Below are 21,049 nucleotides of genomic sequence, written 5' to 3'. Positions count from 1 at the left end.
TGGTTTCTTTACTATTAAGTAGTAATGACCAACCAAGTAATGATTAACCATGGTTGCAGCAGAAAATGGAAGCAAAAGAGTTTAGACATTCTATAAATCAGATAGTCTCTTAGTTTCTGAATACAGCAGTTCTCCCTTGTCAGTTCACTTTTCGTGGCTTCAGTTACCTGTGGTCAGCTACAGCTCAAAAATATTACATGGAAAATTCCAGAATTAAACAGTTCATTAATTTTTAAATTTCATGATATGAGTAGCATGAAATCTTGAGCTATCCATCCAGGGGTGGGAATCATGCTTTTGTCCAGTGCATCTGTGCTGTATAGACTACCTGCCCACTAGTCACTTAGTAGTTGTCTGGATTATCAGATTGACCATCTGGGTATCAGTGCTAGGTTCAAGTAAGCTTCCTGGAGAGTCGTGGAACGTTAAGTCACATACCTAAGTTGCTTGCCTCACTTAATCTTACCATGTAGGCATTGTTTCATCTCACATTATCAAAAAAGAAGGATGCATACACTGGAATAAAATATTTTTCTATTTTAATATTAATATAAGGTATGATCAAAATACATTTAATTTTAAAAAATTATTACAGTAAAATACACATTAATCTCCCTCAAAATACTTCTCACCTCAAGCACATATCTCATCATTCCTTCCACTTTCTTTCTTTTTTTTTGATACCGGGGATCCAACTTGGGTCCTTGCGCTTGCGCAGTTGGCAGCAAAACCACTGAACTAAATCCCCGGCCCCCTTCCACTTTCTTAACCAGATCTGGAAGTTCTCTTTTGTGGGTCTTCAGTTAATGCTGCCGTGTCTGCCTTTATGTTCTGAATTGATTTAAAATATTTGCCTTCTACTGTCATTTCACTTTAGAAAAGAGCCAGAAGGTGCACAATGCCAGATCTGGAGAATAAATAAGATAAATGAAGACACACCTTAATGTTTTTACCAGCCCGCCTTCCTGTTGGATGGTATAGGGCAGCAGCATTCACCATATTTTTGATCACACCTCATAAAGGCACCTAGGATTCACCTTTCTGCTTGGACTTAGTGACATGACCTGAAAGTGTAGGCTCCAGTCGCTGACTTAATTTCCACCTCTGAATGACAGGTTCTCCAGTATGGATTGTAACGTTCATTCATTCATTCAGTTTTGATGCTGGGTGTTGAAGTGCATGCTGGGCCTGTGCTCTCTCACTGAGCTGCATACACTCCCAGGCCCATCTGTTCTAGTGCTGTGTGCATTCAATGTTACAATCAGGCTGGTGGTGTAGCTGAGTGCTAGGGCACATGCTTGGTATATGTAAGGTCCTGGGTTCAGTACTCAGTACACACACACACACACACACACACACACACACACACACACACACACTTCAAATATGGTTGGCTTTTTTCAAAAGAGATTTCCACATAATTATTATAGCAATGTTTTTTCCCCCCTCTAGGAATATTTCTATCTTAAGTAATGAGTATTTGTCCTTCGGATCAAAGCAGCTCTACTCTAGGATGCTGATGAGCTCTTCCTCTTCATTTCTTAATTTTCTAAGTGATGAGTAACTGGCCACTTTGCTTTATAACAAAATTACCTGAGGCAAACAAAAGAATATGTAAATTACTATGCAGACATCATTTCACTTAAGGGTAACAGTAACCTTTTGAGGCAGATATTTTTATACATGAAGAAACTGAGGCTTAGAGACTTTCAGTATTTTAGCAATAAATCATTACTTCTGATAATAGTTACACTATAAAGTATTTGTTATGAGCTGATAGTCTACTTGGCTAGGCACTATTTCATGTAATTACATATAAAGTATTACTTATTTAAAAGATGAGTTATCAGGCACATCTAGACAGATGCACACCTGTAGTCTCAGCCACTCGGGCTGAGGCCAGAGGATCATTTGGGCCCACAAATTTGAGACTAGCCTTGGAAACATAATTAGACCCTACCACAAAGAGCGAAAAAAAGGGAAAGAAAGATAAAAGAAGAGTCTCTGCTATTTGTAAACTCAACAACAGCAAAATGAGTTATCAGGCTTAGAAACTTACATAATTTCTTCATTAACATAGTAGATGGGAAGGGGGATGTGGCTAACGGGCTCAGTCTCAGGCATGTTGTGAGGAGCTCAGATGGAGATACCCAGCGGGCCTCTGAGTTGTACAGTCTGAAGCCAGAGATCTGGATAGACAGAAACGTATAAATGATGGGCAGATTGGTGGGGACTGAAGTAATGTGCCCTTTGGGCAACTTCTTCCTCCCCTTCCTGCGAGTATATATGGCTAGGTACTGTGATACTCCTTCTGCAGTGCGGGCTCTCCTTTCTGCTGCTCTGTGCCTTTGCTCATGCTTTCTTTCCCCTGTTGTAAGAGTTCTCTTCCTTTGCCCATCTTTCTGTGGAAAGATGTATGCCTCCCTAGTTAGAAGCAGTTTTTTTCTCCCATCAAGAATCCTGTTGAGCCAGGTGTGGTGGCTCACGCCTGTACCGAGAGTGTTTGAGCCTGGGCTACACAGTGAGTTCAGAGCCAGCCTGAACTTAAAGGAGGACCCTATGTCCAAAAAAAAAAGGATTCTGTTGATTCCTTTTTAAAGTTCTCGATTACAGATTGACTCAGGTTACCAGGATATATATATATTTTTTTTTTTTTCTTCCCTAAATAACTTGCGAGCCCTGTAATGCTATAACCAAATTTTGATTTTCTTTATGTCTCAGTATCATTCATGTGCAATAATTAAATATGTATTGAATTGAATTAGAAAATGTGAATTTTTTTTTTTAAATTATGACATATTTTGGGCTAGGAATTTAGCTCAGTGGTTCCACTGCCTGCCTCAAAAGCACAAGGTCCCAAGTTCTATCCCCAGTACCCCCCCAAAAAAATTATGACATATTTCTGTTAAACTTTTTAACCTTCTTTGTGTTAAAATTTAGCTTTCTTATTTGCTTTATAGATGTTAACTGACGGTGGCTTTTTGAGGGTAAACAACTGATTTAAAAGAGACCAACTTCTAATTTTTTAAATCTTTTACAATTTGAGAACTTTTGGGGCCCAATGCTGGGGATTGAACCCAGGGGCTCCCACGCGCTAGGCAAGTGCTACACCACTAAGTACATCTCCAGCCTGTTTTATTTTTTGAGATGTCTCTTCCTAATTGCCCAGGTGACCTTGAACTTGCAACCCTACTGCCTCAGTTCTCCCAGTTGGCGGGATTGCAAGTGTGTGCCATTACACCCAACAAAAACATGTCTATAAATTAACATATAACCAGTCTAGATTATCGTTTCAGCAACAAATTTGTAGTTTTTAAAAAACAAAAATGAGTAATAAAATAGTAAAGCAGTTTGTATGTGTACTTGTGTGAGAATATTAACAAATAACTTTTTCTCGTAATGATTTTTTTTTTGTTGGCTTTAGTACATTGTATTTTGTTTTGCTTTGTTTTCCCAGTGAATATGGCTTTGCTGAAAAAGTAGTTGAGGGAATTACTGTTTCTGTAAATTCTATTGTCATCAGAATTGGAGCAAAAGCTTTCAATGCGTCCTTTGAACTTTCTCAGCTGCGAATCTATAGTGTCAATGCAAAGTGGGAGCATGGAGATTTAAGGTTTACTCGTATTCAAGATCCACAGAGAGGAGAAGTAAGGATTTTTTTTCTTTTTAAAGTTTTAGTGATAAAACAAAGACTTTTAAAAGAATTACATCTTGTGGCTGGCTGTATTCACATACTGCTAGATATCTTCATCTTGCCTTATAAATGCGCCTTTCTCTGTGTTATACTTAATCATGTAATTATAAAATGTGCATATTTTAATGCTTTTCCTTTATTAAATTTTTACTTTAAGAATTAATGATCTCTTTTAATTTCTCATCTACTTAACTGAATTTTAAATTTATAAGACTAAAATACGCTTTTTGGTAACATTACTCAAGTGATTTTTATACTGTATGTGAAGTTTCTTAGAATAAAAAGATTAAGTTTAAAAATGATGAATATAATTATTAAGATATGTTACTGAATCTGATGGAAGTTTTATAATTAAAAGCTGAATGATGAATATTTTTAGAATGCCATGAAAGTTGAGAAGATGCCTTCTTTTTTTATAAATTCACATTTTTATCATTTTATTTTACATGAGTATGTGATGCTAATCTCCATGTTCTCTTAGGTTTTGACATTTAAAGAAATAAATTGGCAGATGATTCGAATAGAGGCAGATGCTACCCAAAGTTCACATCTTGAAATTATGTGTGCTCCTGTTCGATTAATAACCAACCAGTCAAAAATCCGAGTCACACTTAAAAGAAGAGTAAGTCATCCTTAGCTTTTTCACTCGTTAACTATTAGACTTGGTAAGAAATTTTAGATAACTTTTTTGGCAAAATATTAGCATATTATGAGTGGCATATTAAAACAATACAAAATAAAAGGAAATATAATATTTTAAGCAATATTTATAGAAAGCCAATATAATTATGATTCTTCTATTTTTCAGATTTAATGTGAACATTTTCAAAATTTTTATTTTTGATAAATTGAATAGATTCCTCAGTTGTCCAATATTTGTTGAAATTTTCTCTCTTACAATTTTATTTCTGGGGCTGAGAGAGTAGCTCAGTGCTAGAGTGCTTGGCTAGCATGTGGGAGGCCCTGGGTTCAATCCCCCAACACTGCCAAAAAAAACCCCCCTAAAACAAAACAAAACAAAACAAAAAGTGCAGAAGAAAAGTAATTTCATTTCTATTAAATCTTGCTTAAGAATAAATAAACAGCATAGCCTTAATAATTGAAATCTAAATCTTAGCATTAGTAGTAATTTAACTATGATTGGTAATTTAGATAAATTGGAATGATGATCAGTTAATGTTTCAGAACTTGAGATTCACTATGGCTTTGATGAAATTTAATGAGGAAGTGATGGTGGCTTTTAAACAGGCTTCAAAGAAAGACTCAATGATAAGCTTTGTATCGCTAGGTATAAACAACTATTAAATTGAAAAGACTTTTTTCTACATATCGTCCTTAACATAGATAACCTGAAATGTGGATAAAATACCATTTTTAGGGTTTAATTAATTTCAATGCCCCTTTCTCTGCCAGAATTAGTCAAATTAATATAGGTAATTATATGAGCTGTCACCTATACATGCAAAATTATGTTAGGTGCTGTGTAACTTGTACTTGTTAAAGTACAGGATTTGTCAATTTTTTATTACTACTGTTATATCAGTACTAGGAGATAATCTTCTGTTATAGAAATTCAATAAATATTTGTTGAATGAAAGTATCCTTATTTGATTCTATTAAAAACTTTAAGCTTTTATATAAACACAAGTGCATTATAATTTTATTCTTAACATACTTTTATAAATCTTTTTTCTAACAGTTAAAAGACTGCAATGTCATAGCAACAAAGTTAGTTCTAATATTGGATGATTTATTATGGGTTTTAACGGATTCACAGTTGAAAGCTATGGTACAATATGCAAAATCTCTTAGTGAAGCAATAGAAAAATCAACAGAACAAAGGAAGAGTATGGCTCCTGAACCTATACAGGTAAGCTGTAGATTAAGAGGAAAAACACTTACTTTTTGGGTAAATAGTTTAAAAACCAGAGTGACTAGTTGTTTTCTTTATATGAAATTGATTTTAAGACTGAGACCAAAAATTTTCTTTATCTAGATATCTTACTGTATAATTATATATATATTTAATATCTATATGAAAAAACTACATATGTTAGTATTGGATAGTGTTCATTTTGTTTAGAGTTCTGTACTAAGGACTAGTTATTGATGACATAAAAGTATTTGATGTTATAAGACATCTTTTCAGGAAGCTAAAAAATACAATTTAAAAAACTCTGAAGTAAAAGAAAATGTGAATAACACCTGGGTAATTATAGGCATAGGAGGGCGTGTTGAGAATTGATAGCACAGAGAACTAAAATCATAGGGCATTGCTGAAGTTGAAAACAAAACTTCTGTTAGAATTTTCTAGTGGCTGGGGCAAAAAACAGGGAAACATAATGAGCTATTATCACTTTCTTAAAATCAGAAGCATTCCTGGTTTGTCTAAAAATGTTTGCTTTCTCAGTGTTAATTTCTGAGTGAAGCATATGAAGATCTTTGTATTTATTTATTTATGTTTTGGTACTGGGGATTGTGAGGCAGGCGGTGGAACCACTGAGCTAAATCCCGGGCCCATGAAGATCTTTGTAGAAAGGACATGGGAAACCCCAGTGGGTACTGTCTTTGATAATTTTATTGAAAGTACAAGTAAATTTCTTATATCTGCCTCTACTAAAAACTTATCAGATACTATAAAATCATACTTCTGTGAAGCGTTTTTGGGATATAACAGTCATGTCAGGTACACAGCATGTTGTGATCTCTCTGGGTTGGTACATGGGAGTGGCATGCATTTGAGGCTTCTCACGGCTGTCATTGGCATTTCATTGGCATTGTTCACTGCCACCTGTTATGACATAAGGCACAGAGGTACACATTTTAATGTGAAAATAAGGGTCATCTGATCCTGCCTTCAGGGACCTCAGAATGTAATGGGAAGTGAAATATAAAACAGATATTGTAGTTCAGTGTAAATGGAGGCGTAAAGAAATAAAGGAAGGGAGAAGGAGGAGCTATAAAAGCCCAGAAAAGTTTTAATTGTTTGCAGAGTCTGGAAAGGTTTTACAGAGAGAACAATGAGATTGTGACTTAAAAAGAAGCAACACGGGCCGGGATTTAGCTCAGCGGTTCTGCCACCTGCTTCACAAGTGCAAGGTCCCGAGTTTGATCCCTGGTACCAGAAAAAAAAAAAAGAAAAGAAAAGAAAAGAAAAGAAAAATGAAAAACAAACAAAAAAAAGCAACACTTCGGGCTGGGGATTTAGCTCAGTGGTTCCGCCGCCTGCTTCGCAAGTGGAAGGTCCCGAGTTCAATCCCTGGTACCAAAAAAAAAAGAAAAGAAAAACAAAAAACAAACAAACAAAAGCAACACTTCACAGGCAGACATGAAAGAAGATATCAGAAGAAATCGAATTTGCAACAGATGATATTGTTAAAGAACATGGGATTTTTCTAACAAATATAAAGAGTTTGGTGTTGTGAGGATATATTACAACTTTCCAAGTTTTATGTTTTAAGGAGATCAGTTTCAACAACTTCCAATTTGATAGGTGCTTTTTCTTTTTCTTTTTTTTTTTTTTTTGGTACCAGGGATCAAACTTGGGACCTTGCTTGTGCTTGCGAGGCAGGCGGCGGAACCACTGAGCTAAATTCCTGGCCCCAAATGTGCTTTTTCTTAAACTTGATCTGAGAATGTACTTGCCTTTAGATGTCAAACTGGTCCCTCCTTCCATAATGCTCTTACTCTACTTTACAAATGAAAAGTGTTCTTCTTACTCATCCTTAGTCTAGAATGGATTTGTCTAGGGAGAACAAACATGCTGGGAATAAGACAGGCAATTTGAAGTATGGCTGTTCTGTTGGAAGTTGATGACTAATGACAACAAGTCACACGATTTCCATTTCTTTGTTTTGAACACATCTGAAGGAGAATCTAATAATTATCAGCTGTTACATTATTAGAAATAATTTTATATTATAGGGCACATTATGAGTCCTAGTACACAAAATACATATACTTTGGTTTCCATAAATATGTTTTATTAATAAATTGCTCTAACTTTGAAAGTTGTTAATTTTTTTAAGTGCAAGATTTGGTCTTCATTTTGATAATTATTACAAAAGTTTCATGTTCAGCTCTGTGGCTCCTGTATCCTTATCTCACAGCAAATGTGTATGTACATCCCCAGTGCACACTTACATACTCATCCTAGGTTATCAGAGCTTCATCTATGTCCTCACATTTCAACCACATTCTATGCCCTTTCTTGGGAGAAGAATACCTGAACTCAAAACCTTCTGCTTTCTGGTTACTTCAGCTACCTAAGTGGAGAGGACACATTGCATCTTTTGTAAGGCATTAGGCCACTTACAGAGTTAAATTAATATTCCAAATGCTCCTATAACACAATGATTTTTTTTGTATAGGACATGTCATAGTATATACAGGGCTTACAGTTATTTTCTTCTTAGTATTAGAACTAATATTTAAGTAAGCTGCCTTTAACATTAATAATTATATTATCTAAAATATGGGCCATAAGTATGTTAATATGACTACTCAAATATTTACTGAAACATTGGGTTCATATTCAAATTGTATATAATTCTCCAGTTTTAAAATTTTAGAATTTATATAATACAGAAAATATTTTAGAGAAAAACTGAGTTATTGACAGAAATGTATTTTGCTAGATTTTATGATTTTATTACTGAAAATATTTAGGTGTGCTTGTGTGTGAAAGTTCACGTGTGTAAAATGCAGTGATGATGCAGTTTTGGGTGTTGTAGAGCTCCACAGTTACTCCATCCACCCAGCAAGTGAAGACGCCACAGACTTCAAATTCTCCTGACCTGAATGATGCAATTGTGAAACTATTCAATGACTTTGATGTTAAAGAAACCTCCCATCATTTAGTGATTTCTCATCTAGATCTACACATATGTGATGATATTCATGCAAAAGAAAAAGGTATTAAAATGTTTATTTCAAAATATTTTGACTTTTCTAGAATTGACTACAAAACTAGATTATTTATACATGTATTACTGTGTGTAGTATTCTGTAATATAACTTATAATTTTATCTTTCATATGAATACTTAGATGGAATTCATAATTTGATGGAATTTATAATTTATATATTGGTAATTGCTTTTTTTTGGTACTGGGGATCAAACTCAGGACCTTGCGCTTGTGAGCATTGTATATTGGTATAAAATTTTATTTTGCTGAAATAATTAATACTTAAGCTTAACTAATTGTTACCTATCAGTGCTAACAGTAAAATTAAGTTAAAAAAAACACTCAAAGACAGTGGCTTCAGATGTAGCTCAGTAGCAGCAGAGTGCTTGCTTGCCTCATTGAAGCCATAGTCCTGGGTTCAGTCCTCAGCACTTCAAAAAATAAAGAAGCATAGACTAAATAGATGACATTTTTGGATGAAATATTAGACTTGCCTTTGAATTAATTAAAAAAAATTTTTAAATTGTTCATAAATTAAATTTTAGCCTATATTCTCTTCATAATTATGTACACATGTTTTCAGCGTTGTAGTTGACCTACCTGTTTCTGGATCCATGAACACATGAATACAACTAAAGACTCTTTAACATTGGTTTCCTCTGACTCATCCTCTCAAAATTTGGTTTGGAGTCTAAGTTCCAACTGGAAATTTAACTTTTTTTCTTCTAATTATTGTTCCTCATATTTATCCTTATTTAATGGACTCAGATTATCAGGCTAATCAGGAAGTTACTCCTGGTTACTTTAACAGTCTGTGGTTCCAGAATAGAGGATGCAGAAACAACCCCAGCCACATTTCAGCTATCTGATCTTTGACAGTGGGGCCAGAAACATACACTGGAAGAAAAATAGCCTCTTTAATGAATGGTGCTGGGAAAACTGGCTTTGCACATGCAGAAGATTGCATTTAGACCCATATCTCCCACCATGTACTAAACTAAAATCAGAGTGGATCAAAGATCTAAATATTAAACAGAAACAATCTGCTGGAAGATCAAATAGGTAAAATCTTGAAGACATAGGCATAAGCAGGAACTTTCTGAATAAAATACCAGCTGCAAAAGGAAACAACATCAGTATCACATCAAACTTAAAAGCTTCTGCACAACACAGGAAACAACCAACAGAGTGAAGAGACAGCTACAGAACAGGAATTTTTTGCCAGATACTCCTCAGAGAGAGGACTAATACTAGAATATATAAAGAACTCAAAAATTAGACCCCCCCCAATAAAAGACCCAATCAAAAACGGGCAACTGAAATGAATAGATACGTCTCAGAAGAAGTACAAATGGCCAATAAATACATGAAAAAGTGTTCAACATTTCTACCCATTAAAGAAGTGCAATTGAAGGAACACTGAGATTGCATCTTACTCCATGAAGAGTGGCCATCATCAAGAAATCAAGTAATAACAAATGCTGGTGAGGCTGTGGGGAGATGGGAAAGGCACCTTCTCCATTGTTGGGGGGACCCTGAACTGGTGCAGCCACTGTGGAGATCAGTATGGAGATTTCTCAGAAACCTAAACTAGAAATTTCATTGAGCCCAGCCATTCCCCTTCTAGGTATCTCCTTATAATATGATATTATATTATAGTGATCCATGCATACGCATGTTTATAGCAGCACAGTGCTTATGAAAGGATAAAGAAAATGTATTCATTCACAAGGGAGTACTACTGTGCCGTGAAGGACAATATTGTAGTCAAGGACAATGTTGTTTGCAAGGGAATAGATTTAATACAGGACACATAATTTATAGGATTATTTTATAATACTCACCCAAAAAATCAAATGCAGAGGAGTGCAAGACATCTGTCCACACACTGGAGACCTGAAGAATCCAGCTGGGGGCTGGATCCCACAGCAGTGTCCTGCACAAGTCTAGCTAAAGGCCTAGAGCCCAAGGCAGTGTCCTCTATGCACCCAGCCAGAGGCCTAGAGCCCATGGCAATGTCTCATGCAAGTCTATATCAAGAATCTGCACCTGGAAGGCCCAAAGGCCAGTGGTGGAAGTTAGAAATCCTGTGCCACCAGCCTGAGGGATCTGCATTGGAATCAGGAAGCAATGCTGAAGGCAAAGACCAGAGACCCCATGAGAGAACGGCAGCCACCCCGGCAGCAGCGAGGACCTGAGCTCTGACAATGACAACTGCCGAGTTTGTGTCAGGAAAACCAGCCGTGGCAAGCTTCTCCAGGAAAGTCAACAGCAAACAATCTTCCCGTCCAGTTCTCTGCATGGCGTTGGCAGCAGTCCTCCCCACCCAGAGCCATGCTGACTCCGTTCAGCCTGATGTTCCAAGCTGACCGCTGGCCCATTCACCACAGACAGACTGGGGTCTTTTGTAGGAAACGGATGCACTTCAGGACCATAACGCTAAGTGAAGTAAGTCAGACACACAGGCTTAAATGTTTCAGAATTGCTCTTATATGAGAAACCCAGAGTATAAATAAAAAGCAAAGTAAGAGATGATAGGAAAGAGGGGTTGGATCATTTGCAAGAGGGAAGAGAACCAAGAGGTGGAGGATGTGGGGAGAGACTGGAGAGAAGGAGGATGAAGAAAGAATAAAGATGTGTCCCGCACGTGTACCAAGCCCCACAAGGAATGTGAACGTTGTATACCACAAGCATGGACTATAATAAAATTTACAATCAAAATTCAACTTACAGGCTAAAGAGTAAATGGGTTAGAGCTGAAGAGAAAATTATTTTAGTATATGTGCTGCTGAAGCGAGCACTGAAGGGAAAATTATTAAACTTGATGAAACTGAATAAATCTCATAGGTTGTAAGAGTGTAAGTAATAAAGAGAAGCTGGAATATAGGGAAGAATCTGTGGTCCCCTAGTCCAAGTGCTAGACATTTCTGTCTCTGTGCCGAGCACGCCCTGGGCTTGCACGTGTGGAGGGAGATCGATCGGCAGGCAGGCAGGCCTGCATGGAGAGCTGCGGTGAGCCTTAGAACCAAGCTAGGACCAAGAGCTTAGAAGGATAGAGGCATTGGACCCGTGTACCTCAGACCTGACCGGAGTCTGCATAAACCCGAGGGGATTACGGCTTTAAAGCTGAGGGAGTGAATATTGAGTCCTGGCTATCTTGCAGCAGAAGAGACCCAGCCTTCCTCAGACAAGCAGCCAGGAAACAGTGAGCGGCGGCGGGGGGAAGGGTGGAGGACGAGGTGGAGACTGGGGGCTGCTGAGGGACTTGTTCTCCTTATACACGTCCATGTCATTTGACTCAGCGTTGTTATCTTCTGCTTTAGTGATTTGAAAGTAAAACCCTCAAAGTTAAATCGAACCAAAGTAACACATTGCGAACCAAAGTAACACAATGCGGTGGTCGAAGTTAGTAATCGGCGTTTTTACGTAATCTCTCTTACGCCCCTCAGTGTATTATTTCCCCACAGAAGAGCTGGGTGATTTCACTTAGGGAAACCCCCCTCCCCCACCGCACCTCCCACGTGTGGAGGTCTGTAGTCACTTCAGCTATTCTGAAATAGAAAAGGTTGTGCAATGGTTTCCTCAGTTGGTGAAAAATTCATTTGGTAGCGAAGTCCGACTTGACCAACACATTATTATCTTCTTTTGCCCACTTAGTATAAATATTTACACATTTTGCTGCAGAGCAACTGTTTTTTATTAGTGCTGCCTCAGAAACTGCTAGAAGTTAATATACTTTGTATATAACATGTTTATTTCATGCAATCTAAAACTTCCACATTTTGCAACATTTAGCTCCCAAAGGTTTTAGATAAGAGAAAGTAGATAAATTGGAATGAACAAGTTGATATAGGAGTTCATACACAGCTATATCTTAGTTTGTGTTTACCTCTAGTTGACCTCCCTGGGCTGTTTTAAACTTTGATTTTTATGTTTTAGATAAACTGATCTCTGATCCACCTTTGACCTTACTATATCTGGGTGACTTTATACAATTTACCTAATCTAGTGGATTGAGTGTCCTCTTTGCTAAGAGGCGTGATGATGTGGTGAAGTGGTTGAGATTTTCTGGGTTTAAAACCCAGCTCTACACTTAAGTAGATTTTTGGTTATTGTTTTTTTGAGACAAGGTCTCCTGTGTTGCCCAGGCTGGCCCGAATTTGAGGCGATCCTCCTGCCTTCATTTCCCTAGTGGGATTACAGGCCTGTGCCACTGTGCCCAGCTTTAAATCTCTGTGATCATGGCTCCTTACTCTCTTTGTTCCTCAATTTCTTTATCTAGAAATTGGGCATAATAATTATACTATCTATTTCATGGGACTGTTAGGAAATGAAATGAAATGTGTAAGTATTGAATACGATGCCTGGCATATGGTTAGGATTTATAAAAGTTCCACTACTATCATCTCTAAACTCTTGGAAGATTTAGATACTATTTTTTCCTTTTTTATTTAGTCCAGTATGTAGCAAATGATAGGGACTTAGGAAGTACTTATTAGATTGAATTGCATTTCCTAAAATACTGATGTGTAGTATCTGGATAAGAGACACTTACTGCTACTTGGGCTCTAATTGTGCTAAATATTGAATGTCTGATATTTAATTTTTGTTTCCCTCATTTCCATCTTTTTCTTTTCCTAGAGTCAAACAGACGTATTACCGGAGGTGCTATGCAACTCTCTTTTACATACCTAACCATAGATTATTATCCTTATCATAAAGCAGGTGTGTATAACCATTTCTTTAAAATATGCAAATCTTCTTTTAAAGTTATATGGCCAGTTTTAAATTTTTTGTTTTAATTGAATTGTTTAAGAGGGAAGAGATCAAGAGATCCTGACTATTTTTCTCCTGGCCATTTTTTTCTTTTTTAAACCAAGAAAATAGAATTGCCATAGAAAATATTCATACATTTTCTTTTGGAGGTTCATGTAGATTGTTAGAAACTGTGTTAGAAATTGACAATTTTGTAAATAACTGATTTAAAACTTAAAAACAATCAGAATATGGCAGACTTATATTTGTACTATTTTGTTAGGTACAAAAGCCAATTATTAATCATTGTTTTGGATATTTAAATGATATAATTATATAAGTTATGTATATATGATTTGGGGACCTTTCATTTTTCTATACTTTCTAAATTTTATCAGTAAGTAAGATTTAATACATTCTTTAATCATCAAGTATTGATTTTTTTTCCAAGTAATAAAACAAAAAAGTATGATTATTTACAGCCAAATTAAGTAATTTAACCTTAGCACCTGTCTCTGTCTTTTGGTACTATGTGGCTTATTTTTATGATTTACATAAGAACAAAAGTCATAAAATCACAGTGGATATTCTGAGACTGGCAAAAAGCAATATAATGCTTATGTTCATCATGTTTCTACTTACCAGTGTTTATCATTTCTCTTTTAGTTGCTGGCAAAAATTGAAGGTTGTACTATTTGTTTGGATTTTCTTTTGTTTGTTTTCTTTTTTGGGACAGGGTCTTGCTACACAGTTCAGGCTGGTCTTGAACTCACTATGTAGGCCAGGCTGGCCTCAAACTCTCAGCGATCCTCCTGCCTCAGCCTTAAGAGTGCTGGGTTTACAGGCATGCACCACCACACCCAGTTTAGTTTTCTTTCTAAGGGCTTTGTCTTATATCCTGTCCTGATTAATAACCTAGTTACATATACTTACAATCTTAAACTGTAGAAATTGTTCATACCTTAGATAGTACTTTGATTTATAGAGTGGGTTTTATCCTCCCACCCCTTTCTTCCTTCCTTTTTTGTAGTACTGGGGATTGAATTTAGGGCTGTCGCACTAAGCTATATCCCCAGCGCTTTTTAAATTTTTTATTTTGAGACAGTCTTGTTAAATCATTAAGTTGGCCAGGATGGGCTCCAATTTGTAGTGTGCCACCACTTCCAGCTGGATTTATTTTCATGTACGTGTTTCTTTTCTTAGTTATAAAGAAACCTAATCTCGATTTTGTATTTTCCTTCCCAAAACATACATATCTTTTTATAACTGATGTTTGACTTGAGAAGTTCTGTTAGTCTCTTAAATTAATTATAATAATCATCTTACCTTTTTATACAGTAGATTATTGTTAGTCACTTTACAACAAATCATTGATGAAAATAATCTTTTCTTAAGCATTTTCCTGGAATTTTCTCCAGTGGAGGTTTGTCAGGTGATTGAGCACCCAAAGAAGTTTGACCAGTTCTGTGGCTTTGGATCAAAACTTTGAGTGCAGTTCTAGCATGGATGCGTTCTCGATAGAACCCTCCAGATCATTTGCTTTGAACAGCTCTTTCCCTCTGTTCTAAAAGTCTTGTATTTCAGAGAAGTAGTGGTGACCGCTAGAATTGTTTTGGATGATTAAAGACTACATTAAGAAAGTGATTAAGATTCATTAGGAGCATTGTTATAATAGAATAGATAAAACTGCATTTTTTTGTGAAATGCCTGTTACTCATTTTACAGGAGATAGTTGTAATCACTGGATGTATTTCAGTGATGCAACCAAAACGAAGACTGGATGGGCCAGTGAGTTGTTGCATGAATTTGAGTGCAACGTTGAGATGCTTAAGCAGGCTGTGAAGGATCATCACGTGGGTTCACCTCCCACATCCCCAACACACGCCTCTCCCCAGCACATACAGACAGGTATCTTCCGGCCTCCCCTGAAGTGAAGTGTGTGTGTGTGTGTGTGTGTACATGTGTGCGATTATACTTTCTGTAAATAATATGGCATTAGTTTAATGTTTAAAAATCTTGCAGCTTTCATTTAGACCAACATAAGCACTTTAAAGGTTAATATAACCAATAAGAGAAAGAACAGGTAGAATTTTTCAGACTCTTAAATGACCGACCAGTAAGTCTCTCATTTTTAACATTATAAGAGAGTGACTAAAGGTGATATGAATATGATTACTGTGTAAACATGAATAAATACCGCAAAAACTTACATTCCTTTATCAGTTTATAATTTATACAGTATTTCCACATATTATTTGAGAAATGAGTGTTCATGTATATTTCTGTAGCTGTCTAGTAATAAGGAAGTGGCTATTAAAAAGAATCCTGTAGGGCCAGGGATTTAGCTCCGTGGTTTCTCTGCCAGCTGCACAAGCGCAAGGACCCGAGTTCAATCCCCGGTACCAAAAAAAAAAAGAATCCTGTAATAAACCAAAAGGAGTTTCATTCCCACAGAGAAGGATTCTGCTGTGAAAGGGACCTCCAGAATGTCTGCAGTGTTGCCCCAGCAATCCAAAGCTAAGCTGATGTCAAGTTCTGTTGTGGTTAGACTTGCAGATTTCAACGTGTACCAGGTGTGTGGTATTTTTTAATTTAAATCTAACACTTTTAGTATCTCATACAAGCTACTATAATAACTGATGCCACCATTTTATTTAAAACCATCTTAACAATTTTTGTGAAAAGACCAAATTAAATGGGATAGAAAATATCAGTTCATTAATTTTTATTTATGTGGTTACCCAGAATTAGCCGAACTGTGAAGTCAACAGGATGGTACTTTAGACTGCTGGCCCTGCCCAAATCCTCTGATGCCAATTATAAGTTCAGTTTCAAGGGTTCCCTAAAATTACACTCAAGTTCAGTAATTCACCAAAAGACTCACAGAACTCACTGAAATCTGTACTCATAGTCACTTTTATTACAGGGAAAGGGTATAAATTAGGACCAGCCATAAGAAGAGATAGAGAGGGCAGAGTCGGAAGGGTTCCATATTTGAAACTCGCTTGTCCTTGGAACATGTTCCTCCTGTGTCCCACTATGGATGGTGTTTAATGGTGTACATAAAGTATTGCCTGTGGGCTAAACTCAGTCTCAAGACTGATGGAAATGTCCCAGCATCCCCTGTTCCCCTGAAGCACAATATGGTCAGGTGTGGCCAGCCCCAGCCAGAGTCATATTGTTAGCATCACTATCTGTTGCCAATGCAAATAGGAAATTAGAATTCTTGGTTGAGTCTCAGAACAGGGACAAAGGCCAGGACTCTGTTTAGAGACCAAATTCGATTGATTGATTGATTGATTGATTGATTGATTTGAGACAGGGTCTCACTATGTAATCCAGGCTGGCCTTAAACTCACTATGTAGTCCAGGCTGACCTGAAACTTGTGGTGATCCTCCTGCCTCAGCCTCTCGAGTGCTGGGATTACAGGTGTGTGCCACCACACCTGGCTTTAGAGACCAAATTTCTTAGTACACAGTGTGCTATTTGGAAGAAACAGAAATGCCTTTTTCACTCTACTTAACTAGTAAATACTGTATTGGCTATACTGTGAACTTCATTTTATAACTAAGAACTCTGTCCCCCTTATACTAATACTCTTATTCAGGCTGCTAATCCTATAACATGGTCTAATATCACAATCCTTGAGACCAACAATATAGAATATATGGCCTATTTTAAAAAAATAACAATGAATAAAGAAAATGTGGTATTTATACACAATGGAGTAGTATTCTGCCATAAAGAAGGATAAACTGAAGTCATTTGTAGGAAAATGGATGCACCTTGAGATCATGATGTTAAATGAAATACATCAGACACACCACTTAAATATTTCTCTTCTGTGAGAAACCCAAAATATAAATAAAATGCAAAATAGAAGATACATGATAGGAAATAGGAAGATGGATCTTTTGCAGAAAGGAAGTAGACCAATAGATGGAAGGAGCGGAGGAGGGCGGTAGGAGAGGGGGATAAAAAAAAGAATTAAGATGTATTGTATGCATGGACCAACTCTCCACAAGGAATGTAATCATTATGGACTGCAAACGTGTACCAATAAAAAATAAAAATTGAAAAAAATAACAGTTTAGATCTTTGTATTATTTAAAAATTGTTCTAGTTTATTTTGATGAGCCTATGATTTTATATGAAACGTTTTTATTAACTCACTGGTTTTCAGGCGGGCTCAGTTTACTCCCAGGGCACATTTGACAAGGTCTAAGGACAAATTGTAGCTCTTACCAGTGGAGGGTGCTGCTGACCCCTAGTGGGCGAGGCTGGAGATGCCGCTGTCATCGCGCGCGGTGCAGCCTTCCCCGAAGAATTGCCTGGCCCAAAGCTCACTACTGCCAGTGAGGAGAAAGCCCAACTAACAGCTATTTTCTCAATGTGGAATTGCTTCTTGACATTTTCTTATATACTACAGCTTACTTAAAATTTAGGTCAGTTCATAGAGAAATGAGGGATGGGACTCACCCACAATGTCAAATGGCAGAAAGGAAGGTATGGTAAAGAAACTCCACATACACAAACACGCCAAAACCAAAACAGAATAAGTAGCAGAAAATAAAATAATATGTCCATCCCATTTTGAGTAACTTGACTATTGAAGGAAAAAGAGGGCTGGGGATTTAGCTCAGTGGTTTTGCCGCCTGCTGCGCAAGCCTAAGGACCTGAGTTCGATCCCTGGTACCCCCCCCCCCAAAAGGAAAAAGAAATAAGCTCCTGTTTATTAAAATACATTGACACTTAACTTGGAAGGATTTGTTTCTCTTTATGCAGAAAAAGCCTGTTTTATATATAATATGAAGAAACTGACTTAAATGTATAAAAAGTGCAAATAAAAGATTTAATTACAAGAAGAAACATCTGTGAAAAGAGTATTCTGCTTTTATTTATTTTTTTTTGGTACTGGGGATTGAACTCAGGACCTTGCTCTTGCGAGGCTGGCGCAGTGCCACTGAGCTAAATCCGCAGCCCGAGAGTATTCTGTTTTATATGACAAATATATACATTGGTCAAATGAGTGAAGAAAGTTAAAATAACTTTGAGATGCATCCTTAGGTCTGTTAAATTGGAATAAGTAAAATCAATAAAACTTAATCATTTGAAATTTGGAGAAATATATTTTAAAATCGAATTTATAATTATAAATTAGCTGTTTGGGGAGAAGAGTGAAAAAAATTTATCTAGAACCTTAAAAATAACAGATCTTTTGGAGAAGTAATTTAAGATCCCACACTAGCAGGCATGTTGGGGCATGCCTGTAATCCTAGCTACTCCACAGACTGAGGCAGGAGAATGGCAAGTTCAAGGTCAGTGAACAACTTAGCCAGATCTTATTAAAAAAAAAAAGAAGAAGATGGGGATTCGTTGGGTGCTGGAGATGTAGCTCAGTGGTAGAGTGCCCTGCACCTAGGTTCAAGTCTCAATGCCACCAAAAACATTGTGTGACTAAAATTGCTGTCCATCCCCAGAATTGTTTCATCACCACAAATGAAACTCTATGTAGCTTTACTGTTTTTCATAATAATGAAGAACTTATGGTGAAGAATTATTACAAAGAATGCAGTAAGGAAGGATTCAGCCTTGAGGATGTGAATCTGCATCCTTCCTCTGCCATTTATTTATCTATATCATTGTCATTGTTCTCTTCTTATTTTAAGGCTCTAATTAATAAGTTTGCAAGGACTATTATACAAAATTGATTTTATAGCTAATAAAGATCCAAAATGGTTGTGGGGTTTTCTGAGTAGTTGGTGGCTAAAAACAGTGTGAGGTTAATGTGAAGTTAAATATATATATTTTAAATTTTCATTGGCAGTTAACCGTTGAAAGTTATTGGAAGTATTTTAAAAGAGTTTTACGTGATGTCTGATGTGCAGACTTCTTTGGAAAGGGCTTTATTCAGCAAATTTAATTGTTTTTTTTCAGGTCTCTACAGCAGAACAATGTCATTCTTCTCCCAAAAGTATGATTTCCTGCAATAAAAAATCACTGTATCTTCCACAAGAAATGTCAGCTGTCTATGTAGAATTCACAGAATATTACTATCCAGATGGAAAGGATTTTCCAAGTAAGAGAATTTTCTGTTTTGTTATTTATTCATTATTTGAAAAGTTTTGAGTGGTTATTTTTTAGTGTTTCTGAGTTATCTAAATGTGAAAAAAATCAAAGTCTATTCTTGTGAAGGCAGGTAGCAGAATCACTGAGCTAAATCCCCAGCCCTCAAAGTATATTCTTTATTCTTGTCATTACTATTTGTAGTACATTAATAAAATATACGTACATACTACTATTTGTTCATATGTTCTTTTCCTTTATTACTATGGCATCCTTGATGGCTGGAATCCTATGGTGTTCATGACTATTTTTATCCCTGAAGTTTGACTCATTTTTGTGCTTAGTATCTGTTTGTTAAAAGAATAAATGAAAGATATATCAACCCTAGAGAACCCCATTTTATTGAAAAATAAATAATTGAAATAGTCTCTTAGGTTGGAGAATATTTTTGACTGTTTCTAAATGGCCAAGTGCATACTTTAGTTAACCTTTGGCACATACATTTTGTTAGAAATATTGAATTTTTTTTTTTTTTGGTACCGGGGATCGAACTCGGGTCCTTGCACTTGCGGGGCAGGTGGCGGAACCACTGAGCTAGATCTCCAGCCCAGAAATACTGAATTGTGTGAATTTTTATTTGTAAGCCACTTTAGTATCCTAAATTTAAAAGTTATTTTACATTTAGTGTTCTTTGAATATTAAAGTTCTATACTGTTGTCTCAGTTAATCTGAGTTCTTCAAATTAAAAGTTTGTCTTTGTTTATGTGGTTCTTTTTCCGTTATTTTCGACTCTGAAAAGTGGGGTTGAGAAAAGCTGTTTAGATGTCAGAGGAAACACAATTGAAGGTTTCTCTCTAAAAGTGGAACTCCAGAATGCTTAGACTTACTTTGCCTGTGTGTTTAATATTGACTTAGTAATTTCTGATGCTCATGCAGTGGTTTTTGGTTTTGTTGCTAAATTTTCTTCAGTGCCTTACTTCCTTTCTATTCCCAAAGATAAATACCCTCATATCATAATTGCATATCTCTGATAGGTCTGAATTTTAACTTTTTGTCACCTATCTTGTAACAAACTATAAATCTTTTTTAAAAGGCTATGCTATTCTTTTTGTGTTCTTTGTGCTTAGTGTAATATACAAAATGTAGTCAACATTCAGTGGATCTTTGCTAAAGGAAAGTGAATAAATGAATAATGTAAGCAAAAATCTCATATACAGGACACTGTTAACAATATTTTCTCTGATCTGGTTTCCCATCCCTTGGATTCATTTTCCTTGACCTAGTTTGTTCTAAGCTTACTAGTTGTATATACTTTTAGCTTTGGTAAAAGCAAATATGTTTGGATCTTTACTCTGCCGTTCTGGATATCAGCAAGTGTTATACATGCTAATTGTAAATACGAGTTTATTTTGAGAGAGCTATGATAAAGATTGTATTCATTTGATTGTTCAAGAGATACTTGGATACTCGAGTTTTACTTTACCTCAGGCACTATTCTAAACGTTGATTAAAGCGGGAAATAAAACCATGTTTGCTCCATGCTTTAAGGAGTTCTACCTAGCATACCACTTTTTTTTTTTATTCTTACCAGTCTGTGTCATTTTTTCCCCACATTTCATGGGTTTT

The 21,049-nt window shown here is 36.3% G+C and overlaps 1 protein-coding gene across 3 annotated transcripts in view; it reads left to right on the top strand.

Moving 5' to 3' along the window:
• Bltp3b (bridge-like lipid transfer protein family member 3B) overlaps positions 1–21,049 on the top strand; it is a 102,271-nt gene that overhangs the window by 45,224 nt on the left and 35,998 nt on the right. For all 3 annotated transcript variants that reach the window (XM_087192809.1, XM_087192810.1, XM_087192811.1), the window contains exons 5-12: positions 3,458–3,647; positions 4,176–4,316; positions 5,394–5,564; positions 8,428–8,608; positions 13,243–13,326; positions 15,082–15,264; positions 15,811–15,929; positions 19,295–19,436. In XM_087192809.1, the coding sequence (XP_087048935.1) occupies positions 3,458–3,647; positions 4,176–4,316; positions 5,394–5,564; positions 8,428–8,608; positions 13,243–13,326; positions 15,082–15,264; positions 15,811–15,929; positions 19,295–19,436 (1,211 nt within the window). The remainder of the gene's footprint in view (positions 1–3,457; positions 3,648–4,175; positions 4,317–5,393; positions 5,565–8,427; positions 8,609–13,242; positions 13,327–15,081; positions 15,265–15,810; positions 15,930–19,294; positions 19,437–21,049) is intronic.

Source organism: Heterocephalus glaber, unplaced genomic scaffold (genome assembly GCF_053883595.1).
Source record: "Heterocephalus glaber isolate CG9 unplaced genomic scaffold, H.glaber_assembly_v1.0 deba00001572, whole genome shotgun sequence".
Lineage (NCBI taxonomy): Eukaryota > Metazoa > Chordata > Mammalia > Rodentia > Bathyergidae > Heterocephalus > Heterocephalus glaber.
This window is presented reverse-complemented; position numbering and strand designations above follow the sequence as displayed.